Source organism: Leptidea sinapis, chromosome 23, assembly GCF_905404315.1.
Source record: "Leptidea sinapis chromosome 23, ilLepSina1.1, whole genome shotgun sequence".
NCBI lineage: Eukaryota > Metazoa > Arthropoda > Insecta > Lepidoptera > Pieridae > Leptidea > Leptidea sinapis.
The window spans coordinates 7,628,039-7,652,082 of NC_066287.1; the positions used below are offsets into that span (position 1 = coordinate 7,628,039).

Below are 24,044 nucleotides of genomic sequence, written 5' to 3' on the forward strand. Positions count from 1 at the left end.
GATGATAAAAGTTTAAAAACATATAAAACTTCTCTTATAACCTAAACATTTTAAAAAGTTTCGGTTTTTTTATAGCGGCAGTTGGACCAGTCGAAGTCAGCGAGATGCACATCGGCCAAAAGCTTGTGAAAGTTAAGAAAATAGTCATGACCAAGTCCGAGGTGGAACAGATGGCCAAACGTGGGCTTGTGGAGATGAAGGTAGGCGATGCTTTACATCAATTTATTCTCTAATTCGAGTTTCAATATTATTTATCTACTTTGCAAATTAAATTGGTAACCAAAATTTATTAACAATGCGGGACTCGCACCCGCGACCTTTCTCTCGACTTGAGATGTCGCTATTTACATCTCAAGTAAATTTCCTAATATGCTATTATTAGGGTTGAGCAGGTTATCAACTACATAACAGCTTGTTATTTCGCCCGGCCGTTTTCGAATTTGTCAACAAGGATTATGCGGGGGATACATTACTATACCTAGTCTTGCCATAAATACTGAAATAAAAAATAGGTCTATTGCAAATAACATTTATTACTTTTAATACATAAATGTAAAACAATTAACCTTAATAACCATTAAATATTAACCTTATTCCTAAGTGGCTCCATTGGCTGCTTAAACGTTGAGGCCAGTTATCAATAGAAGCACGCGCTCTTTCCATGGGAAAATTATTCACTGCCAATCGTACGGATTGTTTTAGGGGATCCAAATTATCATGTGTAGTGTAATTCTTTCCCTTACTGCTTCATCCACCTTTTTCGTACGAACACTACGTGGACGGCCAGATCTTTTTGTCTCAAACAGACTAGGTTTCATTGTACCTATTTATAGCACAATACACAAACGTTTTACTAATACCAAGCGTATATAGTGTTAAAAATTGCGTTTAGCTCCATACCTACTTTGTTTTAATGCAATCGCAGCGATTCGGTTCTCTATCACCCCACTCCATTTTAATATCGCAAAATATTGTACAATGTATTGGCGCCAAAATCAGTAAACTTAATGAACAATCATATAAAAATTACTGATTCCAAATTCAAATGTAATATTTTTAATTATATTAACAGTATTTATGGCCAGACTAAGTATTCATGTACTCGGTAGTTGCTGTATTCTCGCAGTCATACGCCATTTAGAGATGTTAATTAAATGATATTTCAACGTTGTATATCCTTCTTATACCCTTAAAAATTAACTATTAAACGTGTTTTTGGCTTATTACTTAAGATTACCAAACAATAATAATACTAACTATTGGTTACAGAATGGAACTATGGTTTTAAAGCAAGGCATTAAGCTACCACAGGCCGAATCAGAAGTTATCAAAGGTATGATGCTGTAATGTTTATTGCTTAGATAATTTATAGGTCTAGACGAGCCTCTTCCTCTTGCTAGACAACCGATGAAAACAGGTCAGTTTTATTACTTTAATGTGCGTGACAAGCTACGTCTTACACTCGCTATTTGTATGTCACTTTGTTTTAGTGTGCGTGTATTGCTCAAGACAGATGTTAACTGTCAACCTCAATTTTTTTCGCCGTTTTCACAGCTATCTAGACGTATAAATTATTATAGACATGTTTTAAAGCATTTTATCATTTCAGGATCTAAAGAACTCCAGTCAGCGCTACCAATGCGGTGTAATTTCGATGAAAATCAAGCTACCTAGAGTAGGTTTACATTAGTTATTAAATGTATCATAGGAAATAATAAATGTATAATATAAGTATATATACAATGAAATTGTACTGGAAACAATAAGTACACGGGGCGACATTAGCGTTGCCCTTTCTTCTTATATGTTTAATGATCTTTAAGCTGATGATTAAGTTGAATATGTAATATTATGTATAGGTTTAAAAATAATAGATTTTTGTAGTGAATTATAACAAAATAATTCAGTTAAGTGTCATATTTGCAGTATAAATGGCAGATTTCGGACGTGTAATAATAATATTAGTATCTTCATTCTTAATTTTTTTGAATAAATATTGATTTTTTAAAGTATATAATAAGCTTGGATAATTTATACGTCTAGATAGAACCTCTTTCTGCGAGACAACCGATGAAAACAGCCAGGTTTATTACTATAGTGTACGTCTTACATTCGCGATTTGTATGCCATTTTATTTGCGTTAGTGTGTGTATACTGCTCGAAATAGAGGTTTCCTGTCACCCTCAATTTTTTCGCCGTTTTCACACTTGTCACAGTCTATGTAGACGTATAAATAATCTAATGTAACTAGATGTTTATTGAGTAAGTGACATAAGATAATGTAGTTATGATAACATCAAAACGTCAGAGTACTACAGTAGCTTTCTAATCGAAATAGTTAAGGCGAACATTTCCCATTCACACAATACAAGTAATCCGTTATATATAAAGTTTTCGGAGTTAGGCTTTAGTTTTACTATGCAAAGAAGTATAACTTCTTAAGTATATGCACATTTTTTATAAATAAACTATTATTACTAGTTCGTTATTTGCCAGAAGCCAACTTCCAGACATGCTGTAAGAATAAAATTAGTACTAAATTACTAAATGGTTACATTATCTCTGGACTTGACGTTGATGACGTCACTTCGCCATTTTGTTACGGTGTGCAAAACAAGCATCACTAGGACATTATTATTATTAATAAATAAACAACGATTTATTTTCTTCAGTATATATTGATGCAAAGGTTTGTGTTGTGATCCTGATTATTATTATTATTCATTATAAAAATAAATTGAAAAAGAAATGAAAGCATCAAGGTTAAGTACAAAGAGTATTTATTTTTCTGGCAGTACTATTATCGGGACACGGAACAAAAGAAACTACAGAATTATTAACAGCAAGTCAAAACGTAACAATGAAAACTTGAAAAACAAAGCAGTGATAGCATGAAAATATCACGATATGTATCTAAAGTTAATGAAACTGCAAACCGTACTGATGCAACGGGACGAGCGCGAGGTGATGAAAGGGGAACGGGAGGGGGCATTACGTTCTAGCGAAGTCCAGATATAATGTGGTCGTGTTGTAAGTACCGATGTATGTAAATTGTCAAGTTAAGTCAAGATTAGTTTTTATCTGGACTTTTATTATTGAATAAGAACAAAAATCATTTTATGTGATATTTTACTATGAATAACAAAGTCGGTATATAACATGAAATAAATAATATTATTACATTTTAATTGTGACGCGTGGTATAATTTCCTTATATTTATGCCCTGTTACAAATGCTATGAACTCGGGTGGACTGGCGAAGGGGTTAACTCTAACGTTTGTTCTTAATAACAATTTAAATTTTACATTCACTAGTTTTCGCCCAATCGTCCATGGTAATTGCAACGTGGCTGTAATGTAGTGAGTAACCGTGACAGCTTAAAAGCGTGTTTTTTTTATTCCTATACATGTACCCCCTTGTTCATAATGGTCAGCTAACTTTAAACAGCCGCTTAGGAGTGTTTTTGCTCATCCTGACTTAGGTCAATAGAAGAAGACAGAGTGAGAATTAGCAATGTTTTAAGTTAGCAGACTATTATGAATAAGGGGATTAATATATATTGTAATATTAATATACATTTATTATAATGCACTATAGATTATAAGTATTGCATCAATACCTAAAACGTAAATCATGATTCATGAGTTTATATTTAAATTAAATTTTATGTCTTTAATCTCTGTACAGATGATGATTTGCATAATTGTGAGAGGAAATAAAGTTTATACATTAATTTGGATTTTTATTTGTATACTAGCTGACCCAGCAAACGTCAAAAAAATCAATTATTAAAATTTTGATGCAACCGATTCTCAGACCTACCAAATATATCGTACTACAATTATTGTATTCGGCTGCCATCTTGCAACCCTATATCGGTTTGGTGGATGGAGCAGAATAATATAAAAACCGTGATACAAAAATAGTTGTAGTTCGTAGTTGAAAGTGGACGAAGCGAAACAAGTACTCTGCCTACCCCACCCCTACGGGAAAGAGGCGTGATTGTATGTATGTATTTAGAGAGACCCTCTTGCTGCTAGACATCCGATGAAAACAGGTCAGGTTTATCACTTTGGTATGTGTGACAAGCAACAAAAATAAGTAAGATGTAACACTCGCGATTTGTATGTCACTTTGTGGTAGTGTGCGTGCATTGTTCAAAATAGAGATTAACTGTCAACGTGAATATTTTTTCGACAGCTGTAATAGTCTAGTCTGTATTTTTTTAACATGGCACTGATAGCGCGTTTGTCCTTTTTATTTGATTGGTCAGAAATGCTTGGAAGAAAATTCAATTCGCCTGCATTTTTTTTAGCATGAAACACTAACAGCGCGTTCGTCCGTATTTTTTTTTTTATTTGATTACAAGCTAAAATAAGAATGAGGAGCTAGCACGCACAATCAGTAAATGCCTCTTTTCTCTATTTTAAGAACTCAGTATAAATGTAATAATAATACTTTGACATTAGACACATAGCTTCAAGGATAGATAGCCGTTTGGGCAGTAATGACTTCGAATGGCGACCATAAACGGCGGCGACGTACCGGAAGACGTAGTGTTGGTAGGCCCCCCACAATATGAACCGACGATCTGGTCAAGATCGCCGGAATACGTTAGATGAGGGCAACGTTGAACCGATCGACATAATATTTTGACTGACTACGATTATGCGAGAAAATAATATTATCTAATAAGTAAAAACTGACAATTGTCAGTGTTTATTAGAATGCAGTTATGCTTAAAAAATGACTAGAAAATCCCCCCAAATAACATAGGTACCAGAATAGTACGATGTGATACATGGGCTTCTCATGTCTGAGAAGCTTAGCCCCAGTAGGGTTACAAAAGCGGTATCAGAATGTTCGTGGTATAAAACTAAACTCGCATTGTGGCGCAATCACTTAGCCATCCTGGAGCATAACTTGGTGGCTGCTACCGAAACTTTTCTCGACGGCTCTGTTTAAAATTCGGAATTAGCACCTGGAAAATGGTCGGTCTTGCGTCGTGATAGAGCTACGCCATGTGGCGGCGTCCTACTCTGTGCACGTGGGAATATTATATTGCATGGGCGCCGTGACCTCGAAACAGAATTTGGTGAAGATCTCTGGGCTGACTTTACATGGCGCGGCCGCGTTTACCATGTCTGTGTTGTTTACATCAAACCCAGTGCAAAAAATGAGGACTACATGCAATGGTTCTGTTCGGTTGAGAATATAATGAGCAAGTTGAAAGGTGAAGTAATAATATTAGGTGATATAAATTTAAACAGTGCCTCACTGTCTGTTAGTAATTACTATTGTTATTTTTTATCTTTCTGTAATTTACTTGAGAGAAACTTAGTACCGAACCTTCATGGAGGTAAGCTTGACGTTGTCCTAGTTCAGGAAAGTGCTGACGTAAGAAATGTGGTTGTTACTAGTACAGAAGGTATAGTTCCCATTGATACCTATCACCCTGCTCTAGATATCAAGCTAGAGGTCAAAGCAACCTATAATCCGAAAGTAATTCCACCCAGTAACATAAGCCCAAGAAATGACTGGAACTTTAAGAAATGCGACTATGTCAAATTGTATCATTTGCTTTCCTGTACCTCATGGGACCGAGTTTTTCAAGCGAATGACTCGCCTAATGCAGTACAGTGTTTCTATAACATCCTATATGAGTTGTTTGATGCATGTATGCCGAAGAAACGTCGCATGAATTGTAAAGACCACCGCTACCCGGTCTGGTTCACGCATGACATTATTCAAGATATAAAACAGAAGTTTAGACTGCACAGTAAGTGGATACGAAATAGATCTGATGAAACTTATAAGCAATTTTCAGACATTAGGGCTTCATTAAAGTGTAGAGTAGACTTGGCCTACAAAAGCCACCTTGAGCAAATTGAAATCGAAATAAAGGACAGTCCCCGTAAACTCTGGAATTTTATCACCGCACTGCGATCCAAAGGAGGTTTTGAGCCTATTGTCACATATCAGGGTGAACCCTTCTCTGGAGTCGCAGCTGCGGAAGCCTTTGCAAGCTTTTTTTCTAGCGTTTTCTCGCCAAAAGTACCAAATTTAAACTCGGATCTTGTGGTAGGTGAAGATATTAGCTGCAACAGTAATTATGTCAACATCTTAAAATTCACTCTTTCGGATATCTTTTATGGTATCAACAACTTAAGTATACTAGTTCTATAGGACCAGATACCATCCCATCAGTGATTTTAAAACAGACTAAAAAATTTCTATCTGAGCCACTATGTTACATATTGAATTTAGCTCTAAGAACAGGCATTTATCCTCCTCAATGGAAAATATCAAGAGTCACTCCAATTCCTAAATCATCTGGCAAGTCTGCAGTTGAACAATACCGGCCAATAACTATACTTTCGTCTCCAGCAAAAGTTTTCGAAAATGTATTGCATAGGTTAATTTACTCACAAGTAGAAAAATATCTTTCAAATGTCCAGCACGGATTCAGAGCAAAACGATCGGTTAATACAAATCTTTTGAGAATCACTAATTATATCTCTACACGGTTGGACCGCGGCCTTCAGGTGGATGTAATTTATTTTGATTTCAAAAAAGCTTTCGACTGTGTCAATAATGACATTTTACTGAAGAAGCTATGTAACATTGGTTTTGCACCTGAGCTTTTAAAACTCCTAGCAGACTACATGCGCGACAGGCAGCAGTTCGTTAGGTTGGGTATTTATGAATCCGCACCTTACCACACGCGCTCGGGAGTAAGTCAGGGTTCGTACTCGGTCCTTTGCTGTTTCTTCTCATGGTGAATGACTTACCGACAGTTCTTGGGCATGCACAGTGTCTCCTTTTCGCAGACGATCTTAAGTTATACACTGAAGTTCAGTATGCTTCTGATACTGCATGGCGATCCAGGAGGATGTTCGTGCGATACATGAATGGAGTACAGCAAATGACATGGAATTTAACATATCCAAATGTTACATAATGAGTTTTGGACGTCTGAGATACCCGATTTTATTTGACTACACAATTGGGAACACTACACTTGCTAGAGCTTTAATAATGAAAGATCTGGGTGTCACATTTGACCAACACCTCACCCTTAAAGATCATATAATAACCGTTGCAAAGGAATCTTTCCAGCGGTTAGGATTTGTCTTGAGAAATGCACGCAATTTTAAAACAGAATGTGTCTGTCGCTTTCTATATAGTGCGCTAGTTCGCAGTAAATTAGAAGAAGCTCATGTGTTTGGAACCCCCATTATTCCACCTATGACAGGCTACTTGAAAAGGTCCAAAAAACTTTTCTCAGGTTTGTGTACAAACACAACTTTGGATATTACCCATTCATGTATCCTACAGCATTCCTCCTGGGCTGTCTTAGTTACAACTCGCTTAAGACCAGGAGAGCGAATGATCAATTAGTCATGGTATGCAAAATAATCCGAGGTCTGATTGATGCTCCGCATCTACATGATGAGCTGGCCAGGCTCTACACTCCAGACAACTATTGCCGATCCCAGAAGCACAGTCTCCTTGCTGTCCCTTTCTGTCGGACAGTTGCACGGGCCAGCTGCCCCATTCCGCGCACCCTCACTGCCCTCAATGCGCTGCTGGAAGCCTTTCCTGACTTTGACTTATTTGCGCATGTATGTCGCTCTCGTGTTCCATTTTACATATTTACACTACTGAATCTATCCTTTATGTTCTATGTTGTGACAAAATTAAATAACTAACTCTACGCGCAATTTTAACATTTATTATAACAAAAATTGCAATACCTACATTAAAAAGTAGAGTTAGTTATTTAATTGCGTCACAATATTGAAAATGAATTTTATAATTTCGAACTCATATATAGTTATTTTCAGGGCCAATCTCCAGATGGCGCTAGTTTTCAAATAGACAGCTCATAATGCGTAGAGAGGGCTCTCTTTTCCCTATATATTACTATACTCTTTGATGCCGGAAGACGTCACTACTGGGCAAAAGCCCAAAGATCGCCATGACGATCGCTTCTGCGCTGCACTTCTTCTTGATTTTGACCAGATCGTCAGTCCATCTTGTGGACTATTAACACTACGACTTCCGGCACGTGGTCGCCATTCGAGGATTTTACTGCCCCAACGGCCATCTGTCCGTGGATTTTGGTAAAAATTAAAACTGCATCAATGGTTTTTGAAAAATCGAACCCGTAGATCTTGAAAAAAAATACCCAGTATAATTACACCATTCGATAGTGTCGCTAATTAGGATCAAATCTGTGAAATAATGTACCAAATTTAAGTAAAATGTTGGATTTTAATAAACTGCTTCTACTTTGAAAATATTCACAGCTGCACCTTGCTCGAATGATGGTCAATCTTTTGAACTGAGACTTAATATATGTGTCTCTAAATGACGAGACGTGCAAGACGTAGGTACACCTGATGGTAATTAATACGCCCTACTCATTACAATGCAGTGCCGCTCAAATTCTAGAAAAAACAAAATTGCATCCCAAATGCGCTCGTCAATTTGAGGAGAGGCTCTTAAAAAGTCTTGACTTGACTTCCAGCCAAGCTTGAGTAGTTCGTGTATTTTGACCGCTCTTAGGAAAGTCTTCAGCAAAGTAAAGAATTTGGGTGACTTTTTAGAGGAGCTTGGATGGTTGAAGTAGTCTCTACCACCCTCGAACGCAAAATAGGCGCATATGACGTCGAATTGCGGTAACCGCCCGTGTGAAGAAGAAGAAGCGGAAATTAATGAAAGTTTCTTACACAATAAATGTGTTCCCAATTTGAATAAAAAAATAATTTGAAGTATTTTAGTTGTGTAATAAGGAATATACATTTTATAGGCAAACTAGTTAGAAAGATCGTAGTCAATAATCATTTCAAATATAAGTAGGTACAATATTTCTTACATACCTATAAATATACACTAGGTATAATATTTCCTATAATAATAATATTTACACACTTTTACAGAGAATATTATCTTTCCCCAAATAAGGCAGAGCCCGTGCTATCTTGCAAGACAACGATATATTTAATACAATATACTTAAACATACATAAATACATGTTAATTTCCATCTATGTACGTCGTTTTCCAAACCTTGGTACGTGTATTACACCCATTATCTTCTATTAGATATACCGTGTATCTACATAAAAAAAGTAAATCGGCATTTTCTCTTTAAGGCCGCCGTTAATGAACTAGGAGACTGGTTCAGAAAATGGCGGATTGAAGTCAATCCCTCAAAAAGTGCAGCGGAACTCTTTGGCAATACTAATAAAATAAAATCTTTGGCCCCCATACCTATTGTTAAATTATATGGGACCCCTATTCCGTGGGACCAACATTATAAATATTTAGGTGTTACGTTCAACAGTAACATGAACTTCGCAAAACATATCAGCACGGTTTGCAATAGAGTCCGGTTTGTCCTTAGCCGCCTGTATCCACTTGTGTGCGAAGCAAACTACCGCTCAGACACAAGGTGACATTGTACAAGACCATCGTACGTCCCATTATGTCGTACGCAAGCATCGTGTTTGCCCACGCGCCGCCGAGCCCCGCAAGTGGTTCAGAATAGATTCACGCGCACGGCCACCGGAGCGCCGTGGTTCGTTCGTAACGTAGATCTCCATCGCGATCTTGAGCTGCCGACCATCGCTCAACATTTCAAGGAGATATCGCGACGCTACTTTGATAAGGTGTCCGAGCACCCTAATATCTTGGTGAGGGAGGCATGTGCTTACACTCCTCTAGACCACAGTCTGAACAAACAGAGGCGACCTCGACACGTACTAGTCGACCCGGACGACTATATTACGATCGCGAACGCGACACCAGCACCATCACCAACACCGACACCAAACCAACCACACCGCCCTCGAAGACGTAGGCGCGGCCGTGTACATCAAATCGCTGCCACTCGTCACTTTGACGATTTGGAGCGGCCACAACCTAATATAATACGATTCACACACTTTGATAGAAGCCCGACGAGATAGTCCTCGTCCTGTAATCGTTTAACACCACTCACACTCACATCACAAATCACACACCTACAATAACACTACACACAAATAGTCACACACTTATATACACTCACACATACTTACATACATATATGACCGCACTCGCCGGCGAGTGCGAAGTCTCGTCAAACCTAGAGTTCACTGGACTAACAGATATATTAGATCGTTAGTGATCTTCTCTCCATCCAGCCTAGTGAGCAGGCGGTCCGAGGTTCGAGTCTCCTTCCGAGACGCCCCGCGCCTGTGAGCTACATTTTCGGCCTCCAAGGCCCCCGCCCGGCTTCGCTGTAAAAGCCTTCAGGGCTATCAGCACAGTGTTTACACCCGAGCCCGACATATGGGCCTCGTTTCGGGGTCTTCAATACGTAAATGTATTTTACTCCTCTCGAAAAAAAAATTCTCTTTTTTAAATTGTAAATAACTCAAACAAACACTGTAATACGCCGCTAATTACAACGTAAGTGACAGCTACATTCAGTCGGCGAATTGATTTCCACTGCCCACTAGAGTGCGCTGCTAAACTACATCAAATTAATATACCTACTGGAACCGAGATGTCGCTGTTAGCTCATATCGTTCTGACTTGATTACCCGCGCGAAACAAGTTTGTACAACGTGATCGAGGCGGCTTGTTCAAACTATCACAATCAAAGTTTATACGGCATCTAAAACGCGCGGTTCCTTAGATAAAAAAATAAATTAATATTTTATCGATAACTCAAAGTGAAGAGTGTGTATCATAATCCAACTATAACTTTGTAGTACCAGGTTGCTCGTGGTGAGTATTTTTTATATATTTTTAATTATTAGTTACGCAATTTTTAAATAAACTTGAATATCTATAAATATTTGTAATAGGAATACATATTTTGGTTTACTATCCCAACTAGGTATTAATAATTGACTGGTTCATACGATAAATCGGCGTCTGTTTATATAATATGGGAATTATCCAATTTGTCCTGTATTAATAAATTCCTTTTTTCCTGTTCCCTTCGCTGTCTCTGACCATAAATTAAGAAAATCGTGTTACCATCATTTTTGTATTATCCTCCCCGATCCCGTTTATATCTAGGTATGTGTCCCGATATCGTTTCTAACTCATTTAAGTATATTTTTCTTTTCAATTAAAATAAATAAACTCACTGTAAATCTGAAACGTAAAATATTTAAGAATTTATTTTACGTGTTCTTTGTGTATAACATTAATTATACTTTTGAATAATTTAAATGTTATCCTTAATGATTCAAGCAAAAATATTTCGTGGGAAACTTTGGCTTAAAATATGTAATTTGTTTGTTTGTATGTTTCCTTTAATTTAGCTGAATTGAATAGGATCCTGCGTTAACCATTACGTTAATGTGTTCAGTAAATATATTATTCAAGATCACATTTCGAACAAAGGTGTTAATTAATAAGGTACGTTTGTCACTAAGTTACTGAGATGACATTGTAGAAACAAATTCAAGTTATTTATGTTGATTTATTAATTATTCGTCATTTTTGTGGCTTTTGAACGCTCAAAAGAAAATTGGTTTCTCTTACATGTGTTTTCCTTAGGAACGCATAAGAAATAAAAATAAAGATTTTTTTACGTCTGTAGTCGTAAGTGCTAAGTGAGCTGAGCTGAAGGCTTAATTGTACGTAATTTGTTTTTCTTAAAAGCCTAAAGGGAAAACCACTTTGGCCTTTTTGTAATCGCGCAAATCGAAAAATTATTTTGAATATTCTTGTGTGATGTGTTTTACTTTAAGCGTTTTCGCATTACTAACGCTTTTATCTAAGTAGAATTATTAAAATAATAGTAAAAAGAAGTAAAACTAGTTTCTCTTTTTAAGTATTATATTTTGACACGAATAGTAAGTAGATCTAGATAATGAAGCAACAATTTAGAACAGATCTAGATAGAGCCTTTTGCTGCTAGAAAACCGATGAAAACAGGCCAGGTTTATTTATTTTTGTTTATTATTCTTTTTGTTCGACATTTTCATATATTTCACAATATATCTAAACATATAAATGAGCTATGGTATTATACCTACAAGCGGGAAAAAGAAAAAAATCCAAAAGCGTTAAGAAAATATAATAACACGAACATTAATATATTTTGAATATTATTGTTATCGCTAAATAATATAGTCTTATGTATATATTGTGTTAGATTCTTATCAAGCGATCGGTTATTTACAAATTGCTTGATTATTGTAATCCATCTTGATAAAACTACTCCCGCGCCGTCGCAATCTTCCGTCGGACATCAATGACAGAATCACAATTGGCTGGCCTCGACATACACACTTTATCCTTTCGTTCTATTTTATGATAATAAGAGACAAGACGAGCAGGACTTTCAGCTGGTGGTAATTGATACGCTCTGTCCTTTACAATGTAGTGCCGCTCAGGATTCTTGATAAACCCAAAAGTTCTGAGCGCCACTACAATTGCGCTCGTGTCCTTGAGACATAAGATGTTAAGTCTCGTATGCCCAGTAATTTCACTAGCTACGTCAGACCGATGAATGCTTAAACATTACTGCTTCACGACAGAAAAAGGCGCCGTTGTGGTACCCATAATGTAGCCGGCACTTTACAACTTTACAGAAATTGGGTAGAAGGCTTAAGACAAAAAAAGTAGGTCTATCCGTTTTAAACGAGAATGATATTTTATTATTATAGACATGCATAAAAAAAGGCTTTTAAAAGATCTTATCACTTTCATTATATTATTTTTTATGTAACTATACCGAACTTTGATAAAAAAAAAACAATATGGCGCGAACCCGAAAATCGTAACGACATAGCTATAAAATTACTCTCATACTTTTTTATGTTGTTGCATAAAAAATACATACAACACTAAATTTTGAACCCTCTACGATCAACACCTATTTTTGTATCGCGATTTTTATAATATTCTATTCCATCTACAGATCCACAATAGGGTTGCAAGATGGCAATCGAATACAATAATTGTAGTACAATATATTTGGTAGCTCTGAGAATCGGTTGCATCCCTAAATTTTTTTTTAATTACTTTATATGGCAATACAACGTTTGCTGGGTCAGCTAGTCTTTATATAAGTTCTGTCTAAAAATTTTTATATATTTAAAGCGAATATAGTTCTTTCCACATAAAAATGAGCCAAGAAACGAAAGGATATATAATAACAGCTTATATGTCCCATAATATCAATAACTTTATGGAAACAGTTGGTGCCACAATATTAAAGAAGTTAAACTGGGTTCGAAGAAACTGGGGCACTTTATACGTCTAGATAGACTATGACAGCTGTGGAAATGTAGATTTTTTTTTAATTTAGAACTAATCTCTATTTGGAGCAAAAAAAAATTGAGCAATTCACGGACACTAACACAAAGTGCGACGACAAATTGCGAGTGTAAGACATAGCTTGTCACGCACTCTTAACTAATATTCCTGGCCTATTTTTATCGGTTGTCTAACGTCAATACACTAAAGTCTAGACTTATAAATTATCTAAGGCTGCAGGCAACCCGCATTTTGGCTTTTTTTAAGGCACAAGTGCAGCCCAATACTCAGGGCCGGATTTAAACTTAATGCCGCCCCTGGGCACCGGAAAAAAATCCGCCCCAATACTGGACTTTTACATAAACTTATAGTTTATATAATTTATTTTTCAAAAATAAAATAACTAATTTATTGCAGAAACTTTATTATGTCATATATTCTAAAAAAATGAATAAATATTTGTTTTTTTGTAACAATTATAAATTTGGCACTATTTGGTGACCATAACAGGACTTTTTTTAAACAGAATAAATTAATTATATTGAGATTAAAAATTTGCCTCCCTAAAAAATTTGCTGCCCTGGGCACTTGCCCCAACTGCCCCTAATGTAAATCCACCGCTGCCAATACTCAATGTATTGCCTCATCTTTGGGGTTGAATTTATAAACATAAATATTTCTTAAAAGTAATCAAGAATCTGTCAAGAAAACCAACTAGTTCCTTATAATTTAAGTCTAACTTTCAAACATCGGGAACATAAAATCATTGTAATTACCCGGTTATTACTTATAAAGATAAAGGCTAGAAAGAGACAAGAAAACCGTGAAACATTTAACACACAAATTTTCATAAGGGCAATAAAGGCCACAACAATGTTCTGATAACAATATAACCTTGCTTACGAATCACTTATTGCCCTCAAATTAAAACCACATGTCTTTGATAAAGTGCATGATAATGCCATGTCACCTATAGGCGCGGTATCGCTTGTGTTGGCAACACTTAACGTATTGATTAATGATATAATAGATCTAAAAGGTTTATTATTAACATATGTTTTTTTGTTCATAATAAAAACTCTTTCGGGTGGAATTTCATAAAATTCGTTCAAGTCTACGCCTTATTGTTGAATAGATATCGTGGTGAGTTAATATATAGGTGGAAATTTTATTTACATATATAAATAGATAATATAAACAGTCGGAGGCTCCTTTGCACAGGATGCCGGCTAGATTATGGGTACCACAACGGCGCCTATTTCTGCCGCGAAGCAATAATATGTAAACATTACTGTGTTTCGGTCTGAAGTGCGCCGTAGCTAGTGAAATTACTGGGCAAATAAGACTTAACATCTTGAGCGGCACTGCATTGTAATGGCTAGGGCGTATTAATTACCATCAGCTGAACGCCCTGCTCGTCTCGTCCCTTGTTCTCATAAAAAAAAACAATAAATATTTATTTGCCCAGTGGTTAGTGACCCTGTCCACTTAGCTAGAGGTCCCGGGTTTGAATCCCGGTAGGTGCAAACATTTTATATGATGAATATGGTTGTTTTTTTTTCAGAGTCATTGATGTTTATATGTATTTATGTATGTTTAAGTATGTATGTTGTATTAAATATATCGTTATCCTATATAGGCTTTGCCTAGTTTGGGGCTAGATAATTTGTGTAAAAGTGTGTCAATATTATTGTATGGTCTATTGTTTTTTATTTCTGGAAAAGCAGCTTCTACTAACATAGCTTGCTCTATATGAAAAATTTAAATCGAATCAAGGTACCTATTCGAATCGTTACAACTGAAGATGGAACCTAACGATTAATATGTAGACAATAACAGTTTTTAGGATAGTAAAACGAAGGTTTTGTTTTTGAATTCCTATTGTAACAATCGGAGTAGTGAGAGAAAACAGAGCCTTATATTCATAGAAACAGGATAGATAATTCTACATCTAACATATAAAATTCTCATGTCGCGGTGTTTGTAGTTAAACTCCTTCGAAACGGCTTGACCGCTTCTCATAAAATTTTGAGTGCATATTGGGTAGGTCTGAGAATCGGACAACATCTATTTTTCATCCCCCTAAATGTTAAGGGTGCTCCATGCAAAATTTTTTGACATTTTTTTTAAATTTGTTTGAGTATGAGTCAGCATTAAAACATACATACAACTTCAAATTTTCACCCATCTACGATCAACAGTTACTTTTGTATCGCGATTTTAATATCGGCAAAACAACGATTGCTGGGTCAGCTAGTAATATGATTAATGAATACGTGATGCGCAAACTTTTTAACCCTTTGAACTATTGAAATTAAAACCATTAGTATGTTTGTATGTTTGTAACCGACTTCTTTGGGCGCGATTTTGACCCACTTTAAACGGCTAGATTTCGTTCAAACTTTGTAGATTTATCGAGTACCTTACACTAATTTGACTAAAAAATAAAAAATAAATAATAATTAAAAAAAAACTAAAAAGCACGCTTTATATAAAATTCAACTAAAAAATAGAAAATAAATTTAAATTGATAATAGTGTAAATAAAATATATTTTATTGTAAAAAAAGCGTGAGGTGCTTTTTAAGATATTATTAAAATAATAATTCTACACCCCACGCTTTTTTTTACCTATTCAGATACTAAAATCTGAACTTAAAACGTAAATATAGTGTACTGAACGCTTAGGCAAAGTAAATATCTACATAGACACGAGTGTTAATCATTATTATTCATAAAAAAATATTATAATTGCCAAGAACACCGCACGCAATTAATTTCATCCGGTCCAGTATTCTCTGAGTAATAAAATAACATATTAATGTACCTACTGCTCTCATTCAGAAACACGCATATGAATTTTTAGACTACGTTTATTACACTTTTATATCCATAGATTTAGTGTACACTAACATATAGACGACTTAATTTATACGCGCCTTTTTCTGCCGTGAAGCAGTAATGTGTAAACATTATTGTGTTTCGGTCTGAAGGGCGACGTAGCTAGTGAAATTACTGGGAAAATGAAACTTAACATCTTATGTTTCAATATGACGAGCGCGGTTGTAGTACCGCTCAGAATTTTTGGGTTTTTCTGAGTGGCACTGCATTGTAATGGGCAGGGCGTATCAATTACCATCAGCTGAACTTCCTGCTCGTCTCGCCCCTTATTGCCATGAAAAAAGACCTGACAGCCGGAAAATGCGTGACTTTGATTTGTCATTGTGCTAACTTGCGTTTTAATAATGTAAAAATTTCTCAATTTAATTCGATACCTTTCCGATAGAAACATACATAGATACAGCAAGATATGCTGTATCTTAAAGATTTGTCTATACGCTAGTGTATTGTAAGTATACGACCTAATTCTACCTCATACTTTTAATAACTATCAGTACCTTTCAGTTCCAATAACTTTTATTCAATTCACGTCAGCGACTCATCTAAAAATTGCTGCAAATAAAATTGAAACTCTTAATTATTTCAAAAATTATTATAAAACACTCTGACATGTTGATAATAACTAGAAAGCAGATGGTTAATGAGATGGTGAATTATACTCAATGCTCGTAACGATGCGGCGCTACTAAGGATTCTTAAAATTAAAAAATTCTGAGTGAGGGGTCGATCTTAATGTCCAAGCGCTCGACTTGAAAGGCGAGTGGTCGAGAATAATTGTCGCAAACTCCAATTTTCGTAAAATGATCCCTGTCCACTGCCACTTCAGTTTCGCAACCTTTCGCAATCAGACGACCCTAGAGTGCAAAAATTAGCGAAACATTCAATTTATCAATATCATGAAACTGTATCAGTTATAAAGAAGCCTCACGCTGTTGGTAAATATTATCAAATTTCATTATCCTCATCATTTGGATAAATGGCCTTCCTCCACCGTGCGGTTTTCAAGGAACATTCTTCCACATGCAACCAAGTTGTGGAATGAGCTTAGTTGTGCGGTGTTGAAAGGACAATACGGCATAAATAGGCGCGTACACTTTTCTAAAATGCCGGCAACGCATTTATGATTCCTCCGGTGTATTTGTCCTCCTGTTCCATAAAAAAAAGTATGTAAATGATCTACATACTAATAAAATCGTCAACAATAACTCAGTGCTTATCTAAAACTAATTAGTAACGAGCGTAACGCCCAGGGAAATTATAGGGCGGCGCCCAAGCGTGTAACGTCACTATGCATAGCTATGAAATGTAAATTGCGTCGGAAATCCGGACGGATATTAACGGTAACATGGAGCCTTGAACCAGACGTCGCGTTGGTTGGAACTGTGACATTGTGACACGCAAGCATTCTTTACGAGTTTTTGCGAGGGTTCACAAACTTCCGAACTCAAATGATTTTCTTTTATGTCTTCAATGGGTAATGGCAGTGTTTTAATGAATGACGTGTTTCTATAGTTTATTTTGTATAGTTTGTTAAAAAATATGTAATTGGATACATAATGAAGCTTTCACAATAAAATTTGAAATGTAGTATCATCATGAAAGTCATTTTGTGTTATAGTAAACACTGGCACATGAAAGTTTTTAACATTTTTTTTTAATTTTTGGTATATATGTTTTGTGCATTTTCTGGGATTATGTTGTTAATAATACTGAAACATTACCGACATACGAACCATTAATTATAGATAATAAGGATAAATTTAATAATTAATGTGAACAATGGAAATTTTTATCTTCAGGCAAAATCTGAATAATTGGTATAATTTGGAGTGGTGTTTAAACAACACGCACGGTATCTAATGCTATCTAATACGAACCTTCGGGCTACAAGCCACAGTAATTATCTACGCCTGGTAACATTTTTGATCTATGGCTTAATGGCCCGACGAAATTCGTTAATCATACATTCCACACCACCCGAACATCAACACTAAAATAACTTAACATAACGCCCATTTAAGAAAAATTTCGCGTTAAATTAGTGCAAAAAATGATCTTAAATTTAAAAAACTACCACCGTTTTATAAATTTAATTTAAATAAAGAATGAAGAATGAGAACTTAGGCTTCTTCTCTCAATGGGCAGCCAGCTCGTCGTAATTTTCTACATTTAATTTCGAAATAGATTTTTCTCGGTCTGTCACACAAATACGGAGACAAAATACGCCGGAACACGGATTACGTATTGAGACGCCTTCCAGAATAGGTACCCGCCTTAATTTAAGAGGTTTACCACGTCATTGAATTTACAAAAAAGAGTAAACCAAATCAAGTGATGGTGTAAGCGCTCGGAGGCATACAGCCAATCATATATTTAAAAAAATTAACTGTGGGAACTTAGTAATGCATTTAAACAACGCATTTATATGCGCTGTGTCGTTTCCACGAAGTAACCTACAATTGTTAACATCCATCAAGTAATGATTAAACATTATGTCTTGAATTACGTCAAATTACAGATGTAAATAGTTATAAGCACAGTGACGTCACACTGACCCTACCTTTTGTGTTACACAGTTATTTATTACATCACTCTTTTAAATAAATCATGACATAGCTTGACAAAGAGATATAGGTTTATACAGGGGCGTGCATATCATATAGGCAATTATGTAGTGCATACCTCGTTATGAACCTAAATAAATATAGCACTAGTGTTAAAGTTCATTTACTACCTACGGTAGGCAGTCTACAGATTGCATGTACTAAGCAAGCAGCGTTTCATACAACTTATGTCGTACTGTCGGACTAAAGCTCAACTACGACTATTTAGATCCAAAGTGCCTACCTTGCTAGAAAACCAATGCACGCCCCGGGGTATATATAATACTAGCTGACCCGGCAAACGTTGTTTTGCCATATAAAGTATAATTCACGCGATAGTTTTATAAGTAATAAAATATTGCCTATATATATATATTGTACATCATTTTGTTCTATTGTCAATAATTTTTGCAGCGCACGCAAAAATAGGTTTTCGATTTTACACCTTGTGTTAGAAAATAGCAAATTTATTACGGATCCCTAACTTTGAAAAATAAACATAGCCTATAGCCTTCCTCGATAAATGGACTACCCAACACTGAAAGAATCATTCAAATCGGACCAGTAGTACCAGAGATTAGCGCGTTCAAACAAACAAACAAACAAACACTGCAGCTTTATAATATTAGTATAGATAAAGCATTTTCGAGAGGAAGAAAATACATTTACGTATGTAGCTGGTAGAAGTGTAGATGTAAGGGCTCATATATCGGTCTCAAGTCGATCTACTACCGACTAGAACCTGCTCTGTGTCTTTTAAAGAGACTCTAGAGACTGAAAGCGGATCTGAAAGAAGAGAAGATTTCGTCAAAGTCAAATAAACTTTATTGAATTAGGCTTAAGCAAAGCGATTTTGTATCGTCACTATAAATAATTATTTTCGTATATATGTTCGGAAACAGTAGAGCTCGTGAGAATAACATACATGAAACTCGATGGCCTCTATTTTCAATCAAATTAGAGTATTTTACAATGGCTCTAATATACATAACAAATTCGTTTGTAAGGTGCTGCATTTAACATATGAATCCTGTTAAAATATTTTAAATGTCACATATTTGATCTTGAATTCATTGTTTTTGTAAGAACGAGCGCAGTTTCGCAATTTTGGGTGCAATCAAGAATCGTGTTCGGCTCAGATTGTAATGGGGTGCTATTTTACCATCAAGTCTTTCTTGTCTCGTTTATTTTTCTCATAAAGGAGAGGAAAAGAAAAAAGAAAACATAAATCATGAAATTCACACCACGTTTCGGTTGGGGAAAACCACATTTTGAGAAAGCCCGGAATAACGTACCGCAGAGAAGCCTTAAATCCAGGAAAGCTCGTTGAAATCTTATAAGTATTGCAACTTGATCTTACCGAATCCGATGCAGGTGTCTTGAAAGACATTCTTCATTTTAAGTTAGTGACGACTGGCAGTTTTGATTATAGAATGTATGTAACGCTCTACTGGTAACTATTTACCTCTGCTCAAGCAAAGTTAAAGAAATGACAAAATGTGTGCCAACCATAGACTTACAATTGATTAGCGTTTACGTACCACTTTGATTATTCGTTTTGTTATTATTGTATCTGTGAAACATGTGTTAGGACGCATCTATATATTTTGTATCTCTTCCTATCATGGACTTGTAAAAAAGTAGGACTCCGCACCGTGATATGAGCAAGTGAAGCACCTTTATGCTAGTGTGTGTGCGGTTACGGGGTATACCAGATACACAATTTTTTCTCCCTTAAATAATCATATATCCACAATTACTTTTATAGTATTGTTATTTAAAGTATTTTATTGAGACGCAAACTGATCCGTCACAGACGATGGCAAATGTCATAATGGCGGCCGATCGGCTTGCATTAGTGTAAGTGTATGGGGCTATGTATTTACACAATACCGGCTTTATGTTTCCTTGTAATAATAAATAAATAAATCAGTCTATTTAGCAAAATTCACACTAATCCAAACAGGAAATAGATTTTTTATCAAAATGTATAAACTAAGGGTTTTAGAATATTGAATGAAATATGCCTCAAAGCATCATAGTTAGATATTGTTTTAATGTATCTTAATCTAACCAGAATATTACTGTATCTCAAGCTCTATGAGATTCGTTCATATTGCTATATAATAATTAATTTAGTAACGCAACTCACTGCGAGTCATTCAATATCGGAGCGTTATAAAACCAGTCTTGTAAAGTACACAAAAAATTCATCTTCCGAGTGCTCGCGTCTACATACTCCAATATAGGGCGTATGTACTTACATTATCTCTTAGCTGAATGCTATTGATTTTATATTTTTGCTTCTTAACTATGATAGAGGTTGGATTATTACATATTCAAGTTTTATCATTTTCTTCTTTATCTATATCTTATAATTAATTGCTGTTCGTTAGTCTCGCCAAAACTCGAGAACGGCTGGACCGATCTGGCTAATTTTGGTCTTGAATTATTTGTGTCCAGAGAAGGTTTAAAAGGTGAATAAATAGGAAAATGCTGCTAAATTAAATAAAAACAACAAATTTGTTTTTTCTTTGATATGTCCATACATAATTTCTATGTAAGAATTTATTGACGCACGGTTTGACAGTTCTGCTGTGAAACAATTTTATTACGACAGCAGGGTGCATGTTTTACGAAGTAATCTTTGACGATAGATATATTATTGACAAATTCATATAAAAACACTATTTTATTTATTATATTATACAGAACAAAGTCTGTCGGGTCAACTAGTTTGTAATAATAATAGCTACTAAAGACCTAGCAGACGATGTTACGGACATGTGGGATGTTGATTCAACAGTAATTGTCCCGATAGTCGTTTCCGTAAACGGTCATCTCAAGAAGCTCTTGTTAAATAACTGGATTAAGGGTTAGATACGGAAGTTCCTTAGTGTGTCCCCTAACCACAAACTGAATTCTAGTGAACCTACGCCGTAGATAACGTTCTTTTTATATGTTATAATTATAAATATATGAAATAAGATTCAGTTGTAATAAAGTGTATAATAATATTTTGTTTTATTTGCATAACGTGTGAATCAACACATTAGCCAAAAAGGTCATGCAAATTATATCAGCTCCACGTCATTATAAAATACCGACATAGTCCAAATGATTGCGAAACTGAAGTGGCAGTTGGCATAACATAGTTCGACGGTCAGATGGCCGTTGGGGCAGTGAAGTCCTCGAATGGCGACCACGTACCGGAAGACGCAGTGCTGGTAGGCCACCCACAAGATGGACCGACTGCTGGTCAAGATCGCCGGAATACGTTCGATGAGGGCAGCGCAGGACCGATTATCGTGGAGATCCTTGGGGGACGCCTTTGTCCAGCAGTCTTTCGGCTGATAATAATGACGTCATTATATAATAATAATAAAATTTTAATATCACATGTTATATGTAGATTTTTCATGGTTACATCATAATATTAAAATCTACACAAAATATAAAATAGGTAGTCAAAGCAGAAATATAAGCACAAGATTATAAAAGAAAAATCACAAATTCAAATACTCAGATACTTACATAACAACTCAGAAAAATTATAAATAATACAGGTACAGTTCCAGGATCCGGGATATGTTTATTAAAACTTTCCTCCATTTTAGGGATTTTTTATCAAAATTATTTAGTTATTTAGTATGTATTAATAAGTTTTTGTGTTTTAATAGAATAACGAAATATCATTTTTTCATGTTATTTTTTTGAAATAACAAATGAAATATTTACGTGAAATATAGATTGAATTATATATTTCTAAACATCATTCCGAAACGAACGAGCACATATTTTTGGGACCGTTATCAAGAAAAAAAGGTTTTTGTTAACTAGCAGGTCCCTTGTGAAAGTTATAAGGTACCTGGATATCGCTATTGAGTATAGATGACGGAATGGATAAATAATTTTGTTAATACATAACGAATAGGTATTTATTTATTTACTGACACACCAACAGCATTACATACAAAACATTAAATAATTGTGGTCTTATACATAATCTGGTATGAATGCCAATTAATGGTGCATACACCACTCTCACTGGAAGACATTCATTTAAATCTATACTCTATACATACATATAAATAAAATTGGAGTGTCTCTGAAATGGCAGGACCGATTGTGACGGGACTTTTTTTGGCAGGTAACTAATGTAAAAGGGATGAACGAAGGCTACGTTTATTTTAGAAAAATTCTTTTAATTTTGGAAAAATAACGTAATGTTGCAATGTCCAAGAAACAGTTTAACTCTTAAAATAATTTTTAAAACAACGTTTGCCGGGTCAGCTAGTACAAAATAAAGTTCGACCTACAATTTTGACAAGGATTTGGACCAAATTATTTTAAAATAATATATATAATAAAAAGATAAAGATAGGTAATACTGCTTCACTTATCTTATATCTTTAAACAAGCAATATACAGGGGACTTCTGGGGCGATAAATCGATCTAGCTAGGTTTCAATTAAAAAAAATGTAGTTACATCCGTGTTTTGCTAAAAAAACAGCTACAATAACATTAGAATACAAAGGTAAATTTCGCCACAGTATATTCAAGACTATAATAGCTCAGATGGGACATTGGGTGATCAGGAAAGCAGAAGACCCCGGTTCGAAACGAGATGTCCTTTTAGTCTTTCTTTTGAGCAAGAATCGGTCGTCCAGATATATATATCAGTATATCACTGAAATTTGTTAAGTATTAACTTACATTCCAGATACACATAATAAAACAAAGATAACACATGGACCACATATAAGTATGTTGGGCTCACTGAAAACAATTATTTGTACTCAAATATTTTATCTCCGTGCCACTACGTATATTTGCTATCAACTCATTTGATACCACCTTTAATGTTATATCAGGGCAATAATAAATTTCGGTTTTTATTGCGAATAAAAATTTTTGTTATATATTTTTTTCATAAATATAATTATAGTATAATACCTTAGTGTGCATGACAGTAAAGTCTGCTAATGGCGATGGACCGACGATCTGGTCAAGATCGCCGGAATACGTTCGATGAGGGTAGCGTAGGATCGATCGTCGTGGAAATCTTTGGGGGAGGATCTAGGAAGACTGGACGTCTTTTGTCCGAGTGACAGTAGGGGTGCCATTGTTTGTCAGTCCGTTGATATGAATCACGTGACCAGTTTTGTGTTCTTAACTCAATTTCGACATGATTCCAGAAAGACGTTTGTCTTTCTGGAATTGCGTCCAATTTATAGTTTTCACAGCTGTCAGAGTGTATATCTAGAC

General features: G+C 35.4%; 2 protein-coding genes across 4 annotated transcripts in view; both read left to right on the forward strand.

Moving 5' to 3' along the window:
- LOC126971151 (RE1-silencing transcription factor-like) overlaps nucleotides 1–3,734 on the forward strand; it is a 42,196-nt gene extending 38,462 nt beyond the window's left edge. For all 3 annotated transcript variants that reach the window (XM_050817300.1, XM_050817301.1, XM_050817302.1), the window contains 3 exons: nucleotides 76–200; nucleotides 1,270–1,333; nucleotides 1,610–3,734. In XM_050817300.1, the coding sequence (XP_050673257.1) occupies nucleotides 76–200; nucleotides 1,270–1,333; nucleotides 1,610–1,674 (254 nt within the window). In that variant the 3' untranslated portion in view covers nucleotides 1,675–3,734. The remainder of the gene's footprint in view (nucleotides 1–75; nucleotides 201–1,269; nucleotides 1,334–1,609) is intronic.
- Nucleotides 3,735–10,617: 6,883 nt separating this feature from the next.
- The window catches only part of LOC126971173 (aquaporin AQPAe.a), a 72,845-nt gene continuing 59,418 nt past the window's right edge, over nucleotides 10,618–24,044 (forward strand). The window contains exon 1 of the mRNA XM_050817340.1: nucleotides 10,618–10,782. The gene's annotated coding sequence lies outside the window, so the exon portion shown is untranslated. The remainder of the gene's footprint in view (nucleotides 10,783–24,044) is intronic.